The following is a 16916-nucleotide window of genomic DNA, read 5'->3' on the forward strand; positions in this document are numbered from 1 at the left end:
TAAGTCTGTCAGAATGAGAATGTGGCTGTACATTTTGACTTCTAGACAGTGATCCCAAGTTCAAGAAACTGCACCTTTAATACACATAAAGTACTGACAAAAAACGGCTGTACATACTGTGTGTGTTTGTATAGCAGGTGATATAAGTATTGAACACATCACCAATTTTCTAAGTAAATCTATTTCTAAAGGTGCTATTGACATGAAATGCTCACCAGATATTGGAAACAGCCCAATCAAATCCACACAGGCAAAGAAATCAAACTATAGATGTCCATAAACTAAGTTAATTGTAATAATCAGAAATTACACAGGAAATTAGTATTGAACATGCATATTGAAGTTTATTTAATGCTTCCTATAAAAGCCTTTGTTAGGGATAACAGCATCAAGACACCTCTTGTATGGAGAAACTAGTCACATGCATTGCTCAAGTGTGACTTTGGCCCATTCTTCCACACAAACACTCTTCAAATCCTGGAGGTTCCATGGGCTTCTTCTATGAACTCTGAGCTTTAGTTTCTTCCATAAATTTTCTATTGGATTCGGGTCAGGTGATTGGCTGGGCCATTCTAGCACCTTTATTTCCTTTCTCTGAAACCAATTGATCGTTTCCTTGGCTGTGTGTTTGGGATCATTTTCTTACTGAAATGTCCACCCTTGTTTCATTTTCATCATCCTGGCAAATGGTAGCAGATTTTTATCAAGAATGTCTCAGTATATTTATCCATTCATCCTTCTTCCAAATATATGAAGTTTGCCAGTGTCGTATGCTGAAAAACAGCCCCACACCATGCTGTTACCACCTCCACACTTCTCTGTTGGTATGGTATTTTGGGGAATTTAATGCAGTGCCTATTGGCCTACAAACATGGTGTGTATTATGAACTCCAAAGAGTTCAATTTTGGTCTCATCTGACCAAAACTATATTCTCCCAGTATTCCACAGGCTTGTCTAAATTTTGTTGCGCGAACTTTAATTGATGTGTTACTTTTTCGGCTACTCCTCATTCATAATCTGAATTGTATTAGTAATTGTATCCATATTATTCTTACCTATTGTTGATGATCCTTGTTTTAGATGAGAACAGAGCTGTATTTTCTGTCTTCTCAAAAAAATCGCCCTAGCCTATTTGGGATGCCTCTAATTGTTCCATGCACTGTCCATACCCGGAAGAAAGATTTATATGATGCGGTGTGGATCCAGGTTTCCAGACTTGCAAGTCCTCTTCCACCGCAAGAAGCAAGTAACCACGCACAAGACTGGTAAGTCAACAGAATGAATATTGTACATACATTTTATGTTAAAGGAAATTACATCAAGTAATTGCCTATTGTTTAATCAGATTTTAACTATTATCTAAACTTTTTTTTTCATCAAATCTGTTTTTGTTGAAAAATTCTAAACATTTGATAATAGTTTTACAAACTCCTATCCAGACAAATTACTTGGCCATTATATTAGATTAACATCTAAGAGGTATTGTTACTAAAGGTACCGTCACACTTAGCGACGCTGCAGCGATATAGACAACGAGCCGATCGCTGGAGCGTCGCTGTTTAGGTCGCTGTAGAGACGTCAAACACAGCAGCTCCACAACGATGCAGGAGCGATCCTGTGACGTAACGGCGACTCACTTATCGTTCTCACAGGTTGTTAGCTCCATGTAAAACATTGCTGACATCGTTGCTTTTGCTGTCAAACACGACGATACACGCCGACCTGACGACCAAATAAAGTTCTGGACTTCTAGCTCCGACCAGCGATATCACAGCGGGATCCAGATCGCTGCCGCGTGTCAAACACAACGGGATCGCTAACCAGGACGCTGCAACGTCACGGATCGTTGTCGTTCTCGTTGTAAAGTTGCTCAGTGTGAAGGTACCTTTAGAGTCCATTGAGTGTGTCCTGGATGAAAAGAATCTGCTGGTCATTGACAATTAACAGAGAAGGATAAAGAAGCTGATTTTATGTTAACAATCTTAACTGCACAACTCTAGAAACCAGTATTTGAGCAAGGGAGGGTGTGATCAGGTATAATAGAGATCATTGATTTTCTTTTTTGTGCCATCAGCTTAACTTTTATCATAACTTTCCATGGTCAGTGAAATTATGAAACTTTACAAATCATTTTATTGGAGTATTTGTAAGACATTGTGAACCGCTTCTAAACTCATGCTTTCTCCAGTCAATTCACTTGCCTTCAGCTGTATTGAAGGGAACATTACTGCTTCCCCGTGTCTTTATCAAATCTTTCTGTAGATTCAAACATGCCTCTTTTGGTGGCTTCTTGCTTAGTAAATTCCGCTAAGAATTTCCGCCCAGGGTATGGTAGTTAGTGGGTGACTAGTCTTGGGGTGTTGCTTTTCCTGCAGTGAATGTCCCACTAATCGTGTTTTCACGTCCTGGTGAGTCTGAGTAACATGATTTGCAAGAGTGGCATCGCCACCATCTATTTACAAATGTCTACCTCCATGACCGTGCACAGTAAGCAAGGTGTACTCTCCCCAGCTTCATTGGTGCACTGCAAAGTATTGCAAAAACTTTAGGGAAATTTACTGAGCAAAAGCCCAAAACTAAAGACATGGGGAAGGTTTGGCAAAACCTGTCAAGTTCCCTTTAACATCAAAATGATTCATTTGGAGTATAGATGATGATAGTGAGGCACAGGAATGGAGCAGACCCTTTCACTAACTCTGATATCCATGCAGCTGAACGCAGGCAAATGGACCAAGGAAAGCTAGGATTTGGAAACAACTTACCTACAAATAGTTTTGCAGGAATGTATATACATCTCCTATTAAAGGGATTTGTAATGTTGTAAAACTTTTCAAACTTATAAAAAAATATGAAAGTTTGGATGCTTTTTTTTTTTTTTTTTTTTTTAGATCAGAATTTACTGTAATATCACAATTTGAAAAAAATATAAAAAGTTTTGCAGTTTCTGTTCTGGCCTAAACCCCAAAAAACAAAGAGACAGCGCCACAATGGATGGTGACAAAATAGGAGCTTACATTTCTTCTGCCTCCTGTAGCGACGTTTCGGTCAACAGACCTTTATCAAGCACTTGATAAAGGTCTGTTGACCGAAACGTCGCTGCAGGAGGCAGAAGAAATGTAAGCTCCTATTTTGTCACCATCCATTGTGGCGCTGTCTCTTTGTTTTTTGTGGTCTTGCTACTGTCCGGGATGGGCTCCCTGGTTTTGGACATGCGCCCTTGTGTCCGCTGAATTTAAACGTGAGCACTGCTGTCAGAGGTGCACGGGTAGGCTCCCACACCCTATAACTATGCAATATAAAACCCGGCACTCAACTTCAATTTGGCTGCTGTAAGGTTTATTGTGTAGTATCAACACTAAAACGTTTCGGTCCTGTGGACCTTCCTCAGTTACTACATCGTGAGAATAAAGAAATAAACATAATCATTTAACAGAAAGAAAAAAACAAAGCAAAAAAACATAGGTATTTACAACAATATGTACAAAGCATAAACATGGTCATGTATCGGAAGGAACAAGTACATTATAACGCTTAGAGACCGAGGCGTACCTAATTGTGAGGTTAGTAGAGAAGAAAATCTCTTTGCCAATAGAGCCCTATTGGTGTAGCTATAAGGAAGAAAAAAGAGGGGGTGGTATTACTACATTGTGGGCTAATGTAGTTCAGTGGTCCTCAGGCATTGGGCCCATGGTGAGTACCTTAATGTCCAGAGTGCCTCCAAGTTTGCAGCATTGAGGCTGGAAAATAATGAAGACGGGACAAAAGTCCTTGTAAGTTGGAGTGCGCCATGTGGCGGAGTCCGGTGGACGTGGCTAAATATCGGTGTGGTGGCGCCGCTGAAAGATGCGCTGGTTACCTGTGCTGTGTCCGGGTGTAGACGCGGTGTGATTATGGGCGGGACCGAGCGTGAAAGTGGTTACCAGGTAGTCAGGGAATAGAAAGCAGAGTCCGGTGTAGTAGGTGGAGTTGAGACCATAACGCTGCGTAATAGATGGTAGTGATGAATGATGATGATCATTCATCACTACCATCTATTTCACGCTCGGTCCCGCCCATAATCACACTTCTGTCCTCTCCCATTGGGCGCCCACTGACTGCCAGTCACGGCAGCCCCATGACGCACTTCCTGTACGTCATTTCCGGCGGTCCACGCCGTTCACATAAATTAGCGCTTACACCGGCCTACTGCACTCCGGCTTAGGTTGGGACAAGCGGTGGACACCGCGTCTACACCCGGACACAGCACAGGTAACCAGCGCATCTTTCAGCGGCGCCACCACACCGATATTTAGCCACGCCCACCGGACTCCGCCACATGGCGCACTCCAACTTACAAGGACTTTTGTCCCGTCTTCATTATTTTCCAGCCTCAATGCTGCAAACTTGGAGGCACTCTGGACATTAAGGTACTCACCATGGGCCCAATGCCTGAGGACCACTGAACTACATTAGCCCACAATGTAGTAATACCACCCCCTCTTTTTTCTTCCTTATAGCTACACCAATAGGGCTCTATTGGCAAAGAGATTTTCTTCTCTACTAACCTCACAATTAGGTACGCCTCGGTCTCTAAGCGTTATAATGTACTTGTTCCTTCCGATACATGACCATGTTTATGCTTTGTACATATTGTTGTAAATACCTATGTTTTTTTGCTTTGTTTTTTTCTTTCTGTTAAATGATTATGTTTATTTCTTTATTCTCACGATGTAGTAACTGAGGAAGGTCCACAGGACCGAAACGTTTTAGTGTTGATACTACACAATAAACCTTACAGCAGCCAAATTGAAGTTGAGTGCCGGGTTTTATATTGCATGCTTGTGTCCGCTGAGACCTTCAATCTATATATAAAAGGGTGCGGTTTTGACTTTCTTTTGTTTTGACTCTGTTCTGGCCTATGTCTAACACTAAAAATATCACTACAAAAATATAAATAGCAGCCAAAATTGCAATACCATGTCCAGACACAAATGCAGAACAGGATGCAGCAAGTCCCCCATGATAAAGTCATGGGCAGCACAAGTGCACAATACTAATAAAACAAGCCTTCCTAACCCACCAAACACCCATGGGTTGGCTGCCTAGTATTCTAAGTGCACACAGGCTTGCGTAGGGTGGCATTCACACCAGTATGTGACATACGCCTCACTTCCTGTAGTGTGCTTTGTGTCTGGACATGGTGTTGCAACCAAGGCTGCTATTTTTCCTTTAAAGTGAATTGTGTAAGTCTAACACTAAATGCGTATGTCCTGTTTTCTACAGGAATCTACATGGGTATAGGCAGTAATAATAGACTGGCTCTGATTTCTTTACTTTCTATAACAAAGTTTTCTGAGAAGGCTTTGATCGGAGAAAAGATCATTGTAAAGGGAGGGGAAGGATATGAGGTGTAACATCACCTTTTGCTTATGGTAGATCCTGTGTTGCCTAAAGAAAGGTTATACCCTTCATTGTAATCCTGTCTGTGTGAAAATGAAACAGCTGAAAGATTTTCTGTACAGAACAGGAAGTAAGTGCCTAATTTTAAGGCCGGGGTCACACTTGCGAGTGCAATGCGAGAAACTCACGCAGGTCTCTCGCTTCAATACCCGGCACTGCCGCCGGCACTCGGGAACAGAGAGTTCAGCTACATAGAAATACATATAGCCGCCCTCTCCAGTCCCGAGTGCCGGGTATTGATGCGAGAGACTCACGCGAGTTTCTCGCATTGCACTCGCAAGTGTGACCCCGGCCTAAGGCTTCCATACACATTTGTTCTAAGTTAGCCAGACCCCACATCGGTGGGATTGTCCAGCAATCTATTGTCTATGGGTCTCCCAACTTGAGTTAAAGGTATGTCCGTTTTAATTTAGTCACCCAACCCTTTTGTTCTCTGGTGGATTTCTGCATTTTTTAAAATCCAAATTGTAGATTTATCAAAATTATAAAGGACATAGACCTCTGCATAGTGTTCACTCTCTGCAGAGTTGCGTTTCACAGAACATAGCCTATGCCCTTGTAACAGAATAAAACGCAGGGACTTGTGCTGTGACGTGTGCAGCATATTAGTGCTGCAGATTTAACCGATTTATTCCAGTTTCTCGGCATTGCCTGGGGTTAAACCTGCAGCAACGTCCACATGAAACGTGAGGATTTTCCTATGGATTTGCAGTGAATTCCACAGTGGAAAAAGCCAACTACATGCTAGATGTGGAGTGTATGGAAATGAATAAATCAGACTTCAATGTCACATCTAAGCATGAAAGGCAAAAGGAGACATCCGAAAGTATCCTTCCTGCACAACGTGTCGGCAGCCTCTTGTTTTTTCTTATTATTTTGAAATGACATAAAAATGCATCGCACACCATTAAACTAATCTTGTCATTTTCAGTGATGACAGCATGGGGTACCAATATCCGTTCACACTCAGAGTGGTGCAGAAAGATGGTAATTCCTGTGCATCATGCCCATGGTACAGGTAAGTAATGTTATGCTAGAATAGTATGGAAGACACTTTATTAGTATGTAAAATATTTATCTGACTTGACCACAAGGGACAATTTCATTCCACCTTTCCATCTACCTATGCATTGGCTGTATGTTGTAAAGAACTTTTTATTGTAAAAAAAAAAAAAAGTAACAGTTAAAGGTGTTTTCTTGTCAAAAGACATTAGCTGCTGAGCCCAGTGATTGGCTGCAGTTGTCACATGTGCTGAGAGTTGTGACGCCACCACTGCAGCCTGTCAATAAAGAAAGGACATAGGGCTGTGGCGAAGAGGCAGCTCTGGAGTTTGAGGGTTGGTCAACACCTGAGTTTATTATTCTACCCTTTGGATGCAAAGAGCAATAATAAAACACCTTTAGGCTATGTGCACACGTTCAGGATTTTTAGCATTTTTTTCAGCCTTTTTCCGTGGAAAAAAACGCTAAAAACAACGCTTACATAAGCATCCCATCATATTTAATGCATTCTGCATTTTTTGTGCACATGCTGCATTTTTTCCGCATCGGAAACACATTCTGGGAAAAAACGCAGCATGTTCTTTGTGCGGAATCGCGGCGATTCCGCATACATAGGAATGCATTGATCCGCTTACTTTTCGCATGGGGCTATGCCCACCATGTTCAAAGTAAGTGGAAAATGTGCGGATGGTACCCAGTGTCTTGAGAGGAGACTCTCCTCCAGGGACTGGGCACCATATCTTGTGTTTAAAAAAAAAAAAAAAAGAATTAAAATAAAAAATAGTTATTTACTCCTCTTCTGGCACCCCCCGGAGCCAGCCTAGGCCTTAGCGATGCTCTCGCCAGCTCCCGTTCACAGGGATGCATTGCACAAATCACCTGGATGAGGTAGCGGTCTCACGTGATGCTACGTCATCTGGGGTTATTGTCGCAAGGCATCACTGGGAACGGGAGTTGCCGGGATCATCGCGAGGAGCGGGAAGGCTGCGGGGGGCATCGAAGGTGAGAATATCACGATTTTTTTTTATTATTATTTTTTAAGTATCTTTTTACTATTGATGCTGCATACGCAGTGTGACTAACCTGTCAATCAGTTTTCCAAGCGATGCTACAGATCACTTGGAAAACGCTAGCATCTGCAAGCTAATTACGCTTGTAAAACGCTAGTGTTTAGCGGGAAAACGCATGCCAATTCCGCATGCGTTTTACCCGCGGCAGGAGTTGCAGAATTGCCGCAGCAATTTCTGCTGCAATTACGGACGTGTGCACATAGCCTTAATCGGGACGACTATTAAATAGGACAGTGGTGTGAAACCTCATGACCTTTTATCCAGCTCTCGGGCAGATTCTCAGGGACCACAGTGCTTGGATTGGCAGCTGTATTTCGACGGCCACCGGATCATTAATTTCTTCTTGCTCTGTGAGTGTGCGCACGCAGTGGTTACTACTGAGCATTGAGGCTCATGCAATGAAAGATTATGTCCTGACATCAGTGCCAAGGTCTGGACGTAGTTATTGGGCGAAGTTATCTTGTAATTTATACGGCCCCCGAAGAATGGTATAAATAATGTAAATGGCCCTTGTTTTTGCAAATGTGTGTTGTAACTTCTGTACACAATAGTTGGCAGTTCTGTATGAAACTTAAGACACTCACATGTTGTTCTTCCAATGTAGTGTACTTATTTCTGTGCACTATATGTCCTACTGGTTTCATCGCCACACAAGTACAGACAAAAAAACCCATCAACTTGTGGCCAAACATTTTTGTGGTCCAGGACACAACATAAGCAATATAAAAGTTATTACAGTTGTGCTCAAAAGTTTACATACCCCTGCAGAATTTTGCTTTCTTGGCCTTTTTTCAAAGAATATGAATGATAACACTAAAACCTTTTCTCCACTCGTGGTTAGTGGTTGGGTGAAGCCATTTATTGTCAAACTATTGTGTTTTCTCTTTTTAAATCATAATGACAACCCAAAACATCCAAATCACCCTGATCAAAAGGTTACAAACCCCATTTCTTAATACCGTGTATTGCCCCCTCTAACATCAATGACAGCTTGAAGTCTTTTGTGGTAGTTGTGGATGAGGTTCTTTATTTTCTGAGATGGTATGTGAAGAAACCAGAGTATATCTTAATTACCCAGACAGCTATGTTTTTGCAAACCAATAAGGACTTACTTTTCATCTGTATATTGGCTTGTGGATTTAAGTGTTTGTCTGGTGGTTCAAGAAGACAGACTTGCAAACTGATATACCATTTAACGTACTGTGTGAGTCTGTAATAGTGACTTGTACATAGTGTGTGTTTATCTTTGTTTATTGATGTGTGCTGATATGCTAATTGTGCATTGAAATCTGGAACCAGCTTGGTGACTTCTAAAGCAGAGCGGGAAAGACTGTGCAAATAGATTGAATGGTCAAGTAGTGCTACATGATCACATCACCATTCTTTACCTTATCTTGATGTTGGACTGAAGGACACTGGGTAATTCTAAAAATAGCTTACATGCCTTGGGTATAAAATGGAAGAGCTGTTGGTGTTGAGGGGCCTAAATTACAGAAGTCATGGCAGAAACTCTCTTCAGGATCTCAGCTGAGAGTACATTGGACCCGGCTGCCAGAACACAGGACTGCTCTCGGATATCTCCCTACGCTTGTCATTACCTCCTCTCTACGTGTATACCACAGATGGAGTAGCGACCCTAGGAGCTCTGATGTAACATCTTCCATTATCTTGGCGAGTCAGCGGAAGGGTGAGGCCCTGTAATGTGCACCATCTTGGTGTAATTGCTGAGATTGTTCTGTTTGCTATGGTGTGTTGTGGTTCAATAAAGTATTGTCACACTGTTTTACCTTAACCCTGTGTTGTCTGTGTAGTGTATTGCCCACCGGGAGATAGAGCAGGCGTTCAGTGGTATGAGCCCTGGTCCATGCAGTCTTGCTAAAGACAGCCGGGCCAGCAGACGAGAGCACCCACTGACCCCGTTTCTCCACAGTAAAGCTGCCCACTCTTCTTGGCAAATAGCCTCCAGTTCTTGTAAATTCCTGGGCTGTCTAGCATGAACTGCACGCTTGAGATTTCCCCAGAGTGGCTCAATGATATTGAGGTCAGGAGGCTGAGATAGCCAATCCAGAACCTTCACTTTGTTATGCTGTAGCCAGTGACAGGTTGACTTGGCCTTGTGTTTTGGATTGTTGTCATGTTGGAACATCCAAGTATGTCCCATGTGCAGCATGTGCAGATGAGTGCAAGTTTGCCTCCAGTATTTTCTGATAACGTGCTGCATTCATCTTTCCTTCAACTTTGACCAAGTTTACTGTGCCTTTGTAGCTCATACATTCCCAAAACAACAGCGATCCACCTCAGTGCTTTACAGTAGGAATGGTGTTCCTTTCATCATAGGTTTTGTTGACCTCTCTCTAAATGTAACATTTTATGGTTCTGGCCAAAAAGTGCAATTTTGGTCTCATCATTCCAAATTACTTTGTTCCAGAAGTTTTGAGGCTTGTCTCTGTTCTGTTTTGCGTTTTGTAGGCGAGATACTTTGTGTCACTTGCGCAGTAATGGCTTTTTTCTGGTGACTCGACCATGCAGCCGATTTTTCTTCAAGTGCCTACTTATTGTGCGTCTTGAAACAGCCACACTGGTAGTTTGCAGAGAGTCCTGTATTTCAGCGGATGTTATTTGTGGGTTTTTCTTTGCATCCCAAACAATTTTCCCGGCAGTTGTGGATGACGTTTGTATTGGTCTACCTGATTGTTGTTTTGTTTTTACAGAGCTCCTGATTTTCCATTTGTTAATCACAGTTTGAACGCTGCTGACTGGCATTATCAATTCCTTGGATATCTTTTTGTATCCCTTTCCTGTTTTATACCGTTCATTTACCTTTTCCCATAGATCCGTTAACAATTAATTCGTTTTCCCCATGACTCACAATACAGAGACGTCAGTGGCTGGATGAAAGATGCAAGAGTCTGTCTGGATCCCATAAACTCACTCCGCTTTTATGCACACACACTGATAACAAGCAAACAGGTCACAGGTGAGGATGTTACCTTTAGTAGCCATTCAAACCCTTTTGTGTCAACTTCTGTGCTTGTTATCAGGCCAAAATCACCAGGGTATGTGAACTTTTGATCAGGGTCATTTGGATGTTTTGGGTTGTCATTATAATTTAGAAAGAGAAAACACAGTAGTTTGACAATAAATGGCTTCACCCAACCACTAACCATGAGTGTGGAGAAAGAGTTTTGGTGTTATCATTTATATTCTCTGAAAAAAGGCCAAGAAAGCAAAAATTCTGCCGGGGTATGTAAACTTTGGAGCACAACTCTATATTAAAAGGTAACTTCGAATCACAAAAACACTGAGGGGTCTGGGGATATAAATTTGTGACAGTCCTTTATATACTCCACACAGTACTAAATCAGTCACAAGGATTTATGATTTATTACAAAATCCAAGCAATCTGCTCCAGAGACAGTGAGGGCACCAGGTCTCTTATCTTGCATGGATATTGGGACAATAGCGTTAATCAGCAGGATCTGTCACACTCATCCAGTAAAGGAGATTAGATATTAGCCAAATTAACCAGTTCAAGACTGGGCCATATACCCCCGTTTCTGACTACGCACAATTTCGAGTTTCTGTTCATGTGGTTTAAAGAGCTTTAAAAATTGTTCTCCTTTTTTATTTTCATGATACATGGGGCTTCATTTTATGTCACTGTCACATTCTCTTTTTCCTGCTGTTGGGCGATATTAGTGGAAAAATAAGTGAAATAAGTATCTGTTTTCCCATTTTCACCATGTTTCCCTTTTAACTGGGACTGGTATACTAGCCCCATTTACAGGGGAAATGCACAGCTGTCTGTCTTTTATGACCCAGCAGCTCCTGTTGCCTTCGTATACATCGCGCTCACAGCGCCATCAGCACTTCCTATTACTTTGTGTACACAGTGCTTCTTTAGTTCTGCGTATACAGCAATGGAGAAGATGCAGAGAGTAGTAATCCGTCCCTGCATTCTCTGTGGGGACTTCAGTAGTCTCTGATAGCCAGATCCCCACTTCAGAAGCTAAACGATTGTGTGTATCTGCGCTTCTGTGCAGTGACTTTTTAGAACGTTGCTGTTGAGTAGGAGCAAGGTTGCCTGGACATCAATAGTCTGTGGGGAGTTCGGAAGCCGTTAAATATATACTATGGTTTCAGCTGAGGCATCTGACAGATGTACTTTTTTTTCTCATGTTAAACAGCTCGTACCATGCATCTTGGCTATTGTCCGATTTTGAGATAAGTTAACGAAGGACACATCTGTACTTAAAAACAAAATGCCTACAACTGATACGGTTCCAATAGTCCATATTATTTAATGTTTTCCTTCCCATTGATTTCAATTTAGGTTTTGCAGAGGATGTAAGATTGACTGTACAGAAGACCGTGCCTACATTGGTAATGCTTACATTGCTGTAGATTGGGATCCCACAGCTCTACATCTTCGTTATCAGACATCACAAGAAAGGGTAAGGAAAAGGAAATTATTGTAGGCCTCTATAGAAGTGGGCATGGATTTCAATTAAAGGAGTTGTACACATCAAGAGACTTTTTTTCTCCTTAAATGCATCTAAAATCTCAATTTTTAAAAAAAAATTGGGACACTGTGTAAAATGTAAAGAAAACAAGAATGTCGCCTGGTCATGGCTGGTGGGCTCACATGAGTCTGCCAATTTCTGCTCTAAGTACTTAAATTTTTATAAGTATATTCTATATAGTAATAATGCAGTCTAAATCCCGCCACTGAAACAGACTTAACTTTTGGGAGTGAGGCTGGTCCCTGCTCTCCACATTTTCTCCTTAACATTGTGCACTGACAGTGCACTCACCAACACATGCTCAGTAGAGTAAACTGGCATCACTGATGACGCTTTGTCGCAGGGTGGGGTCAGAAGCTGTGCAAAGTGATCAAAGCTTCTGCCCCTTTCTGTTTGAGTATCCCAGCATGCACCGGGTATTCTCAAGCAAAATATCATCAAGCCATAAGTAAGTAAAAAAGCAAAACAAAACGTAAGCAGTTAGAATGGTAGGGACTTTTTAATTAAAGTTATATTAGAAAAGTGATTAGATTAGTACAATAAATAGACATGCATGCATGATTAAAATCAATATTATTTTAAGACCACCACTTTAATGAAACCTTATTTAAAAAAATAATTTTAGGCCAAAATGCATGCATTTAATTTAATTGAACTGAAAATTCTCACCAATTGTGGACAACGCCTTTAAGATTTTGCATTGAGCAGTTCTGGGAAGGTCTATGGTGCAATCTCTCTTCTTTCTTTCTTTTTTTTTTTTTTTTTTCATTTATACATTTATGTATTATTCTCCAAAAAGTTCCATGTTCTGTTTTTTTTTGTTCCTCTGTACAGATTGTGGAAGAGCATGGGAGTGTTGAACAGAGTCGTAGAGCACAAGCAGAGCCCATTAACCTGGATAGCTGTCTCCGCGCCTTCACCACTGAGGAGGAATTGGGGGAAGATGAAATGTATTATTGTTCCAAATGTAAAACCCATTGTTTAGCTACCAAGAAACTTGACCTTTGGAGGCTCCCTCCAATTCTGGTACCATTTTATATTGTTATTTTTCATGAATATTTGCAAGAATAATTTTAATGCTGTGCATAGCTATCCTCCCCTGACAAAATAACAAATTATATGGGTAATATACACATCTATATTTTTGTGTTAGTGCCAGGAGTGAGTACAGTTTAGCATTTTTTTATTTTTTCATTTTTAGGTCATTTTTTGATGTTGGCTTCTTCATGAATTCCATATCACCAATGTTATTATATTTTAGTTATCTTTTGCTGTTTTATTTGTTTTTGTAAATAGTTTTTGTGAAATAGGACTGCAGTGTTCTCCTCTCACTAATACAGGCCAGTGACTCTCTATACTGGGAGTTGTGAAACATTGGAAATTAAACACAAGACTCATATAACCTACTAGCTGTACTACCCGGCTTCGCCCGGGTTAATGACTGCTGTTAGCAAAATAGAATGTGATAACAAAAATTTATTCTGCACACAAAAACCACAAAACAAATAGATAGAAATGTAATTATTAAAAGGCAAAAACTAAGCTAATAGAAGCATTTCTTAACATATATTAGCTTTGTTATACTGAGAATGTCTTTGTTGCCTATATTAACCAATCAGAGCTCAGATTAATTAACTGTAGCAAAATAGAAGCTGAGCTGTGATTGGTTGCTATTGGCAGCCTGATAAATCCCCAGCCAACAGGAAGCCCTCCCCCCTGGCAGTATATATTAGCTCACACATACACATAATAGACAGGTCATGTGACTGACAGCTGCCGTATTTCCTATATGGTACATTTGTTGCTCTTGTAGTTTGTCTGCTTATTAATCAGATTTTTATTTTTGAAGGACAATACCAGACTTGTGTGTGTTTTAGGGCGAGTTTCATGTGTCAAGTTGTGTGTGTTGAGTTGCGTGTGGCGACATGCATGTAGCGACTTTTGTGAGATGAGTTTTGTGTGGTGACATGCGTGTAGCAACATTTTGTGTGTCGAGTTGCATGTGACAGGTTAGTGTAGCAAGTTGTGTGCAGCAAGATTTGTGCATGGCGAGTTTTGCGCGTGGCGAGTTTTATGTGTGGTGCGTTTTGAATATGTACAAGTTTTGTGTGAGGCAACTTTTGCATGTGGTGCAACTTTTGTACATGTGGCAATTTTTCTGTGTGTGCAAGTTTTGCATGAGGTGAGTTTTCCATGAGGTGAGTTTTGCACGTGTGGCGAGTTTTGCTTGAGCCTAGTTTTGCATATGGCGAGTTTTGCATGTAGCGAGTTTTGCACGTGGCGAGTTTTGAGTGGTGACTTTTGTGTTTCGACTTTTATGTGGCGAGGTTGGTGTGTGTGTGGTGAAATGTGTGCTGAGGGTCGTGTATGTGTTCAAGCACGTGGTAGTGTGTGGCGCATTTTGTGTTTGTGTTCATATCCCCGTGTGTGGTGAGTATCCCATGTCGGGGCCCCACCTTAGCAACTGTACGGTATATACTCTTTGGCGCCATCGCTCTCATTCTTTAAGTCCCCATTGTTCACATCTGGCAGCTGTCAATTTTCCCTCCAACACTTTTCCCTTCACTTTTTCCCCATTATGTAGATAGGGGCAAAATTGTTTGGTGAATTGGAACGCGCGGGGTTAAAATTTCACCTCACAACATAGCCTATGACGCTCTCGGGGTCCAGACGTGTGACTGTGCAAAATTTTGTGGCTGTAGCTGCGACGGTGCAGATGCCAATCCCGGACATACACACATACATACACACATACACACATTCAGCTTTATATATTAGATATACCTGTGTGTCATCTCACCTATATATAGTATATATCTGTGTGTCATCTCCTCCTGTATATAGTATATACCTGTATGTCATCTCCTCCTATACATAGCATATACCTGTATGTCATCTCCTCCTGTATATACTATATACCTGTAGGTAATCTGCTCCTGTATATAGTATATACCTGTATGTCATCTCCTGCTGTATGTAGTATGTACCTGTATGTCATCTCCTCCTCTATATAGTATATACCTGTGTGTCATCTCTCCTGTATATAGTATATATGTGTCATCTCCTCCTGTATATACCTGTGTGTCATCTCCCCTGTAAATAGTATATACCTGTGTGTCATCTCCTCCTGTATATAGTATATATCTGTATGTCATCTCCTCCTGTATTAGACCTCGTTCACACGTTATTTGGTCAGTATTTTTACCTCAGTATTTGTAAGCTAAATTGGCAGCCTGATAAATCCCCAGCCAACAGTAAGCCCACCCCCTGGCAGTATATATTAGCTCACACATACACATAATAGACTGGTCATGTGACTGACAGCTGCCGGATTCCTATATGGTACATTTGTTGCTCTTGTAGTTTGTCTGCTTATTAATCAGATTTTTATTTTTGAAGGATAATACCAGACTTGTGTGTGTTTTAGGGCGAGTTTCGTGTGTCAAGTTGTGTGTGTTGAGTTGCGTGTGGCGACATGCATGTAGCGACTTTTGTGAGATGAGTTTTGTGTGGCGACATGCGTGTAGCAACTTTTTGTGTGTCGAGTTGCATGTGACAGGTTAGTGTAGCAAGTTGTGTGCAGCAAGTTTTGCGCATGGCGAGTTTTGCGCGTGGCGAGTTTTGTGTGGTGCCTTTTGAGTATGTGCAAGTTTTGTGTGAGGCAACTTTAGCATGTGTTGCAACTTTTGTGCATGTGGCAATTTTTCCGCGTATGCAAGTTTTGCGTGTGGCGAGTTTTCCATGAGGTGAGTTTTGCACGTGTGGCGAGTTTTGCATGTGGAGAGTTTTGTGCGTGGCGAGTTTTGAGCGGCGACTTTTGTGTTTCGACTTTTGTGTTTCGACTTTTATGTGGCGAGGTTGGTGTATGTGTGGTGAAATGTGCGCTGAGGGTGGTATATGTGTTCGAGCACGTGGTAGTGTGTGGCGCATTTTGTGTGTGTGTTCATATCCCCGTGGTGGTGTGGTGATTATCCCATGTCGGGGCCCCACCTTAGCAACTGTACAGTATATACTCTTTGGCGCCATCGCTCTCATTCTTTAAGTCCCCCTTGTTCACATCTGGCAGCTGTTAATTTGCCTCCAACACTTTTCCTTTCATTTTTTCCCCATTATGTAGATAGGGGCAAAATTGTTTGGTGAATTGGAAAGCGCGGGCTTAAAATTTCACCTCACAACATAGCTTTGACGCTCTCGGGGTCCAGACGTGTGACTGTGCAAAATTTTGTGCCTGTAGCTGCGACGCCTCCAACACTTTTCCTTTCACTTTTTCCCCATTATGTAGATAGGGGCAAAATTGTTTGGTGAATTGGAAAGCACGGGGTTAAAATTTCACCTCACAACATAGCCTATGACGCTCTCGGGGTCCAGACGTGTGACTGTGCAAAATTTTGTGGCTGTAGCTGCGACGGTTCAGATGCCAATCCCGGACATACACACATACATACATACACACATACACACATTCAGCTTTATATATTAGATTGTAAGGAACCATGTGCATTCAAGAGGAAGACCTCCTTAGGGTATATTCCACACAATTTTTTATGAAGATTTAAAAATTGGCTTTACTGCAAAATCCACATAAAAATGCATCCAATACTCTTTGAATAGGCTTCCTATTGGTTTTACTGGGAAATGTTCAAAATAATGTGCAAATTGCCTCTTCTGAGAAAAAGAGGACTTAAACTCTACAGCGCCACCTATTGGAAGTAGCGATCCTACAAGTCACAATCAACCCTTTAACGAGTCGTACAATATGACTTAGGATAAAAGCCAAATCAGTATCTCAATTCGCAGACACGGTGTTTCGGGCTGTTGGCCCTCGTCAGTGCGAAGCATGAGAACTGATTTGGCTAGGTGAGAGGCTCTGGACATGGGGTC

The 16916-nt window shown here is 41.6% G+C and overlaps 1 protein-coding gene across 2 annotated transcripts in view; it reads left to right on the forward strand.

The window, feature by feature from the left end:
• USP32 (ubiquitin specific peptidase 32) overlaps positions 1-16916 on the forward strand; it is a 278060-nt gene that overhangs the window by 238593 nt on the left and 22551 nt on the right. For both annotated transcript variants that reach the window (XM_077296233.1, XM_077296234.1), the window contains exons 27-30: positions 1082-1266; positions 6372-6458; positions 11846-11966; positions 12870-13061. In XM_077296233.1, coding sequence (XP_077152348.1) covers positions 1082-1266; positions 6372-6458; positions 11846-11966; positions 12870-13061 — 585 coding nt within the window. The remainder of the gene's footprint in view (positions 1-1081; positions 1267-6371; positions 6459-11845; positions 11967-12869; positions 13062-16916) is intronic.

Source organism: Ranitomeya variabilis, chromosome 3 (assembly GCF_051348905.1).
Source record: "Ranitomeya variabilis isolate aRanVar5 chromosome 3, aRanVar5.hap1, whole genome shotgun sequence".
Classification (NCBI taxonomy): Eukaryota; Metazoa; Chordata; class Amphibia; order Anura; family Dendrobatidae; genus Ranitomeya; species Ranitomeya variabilis.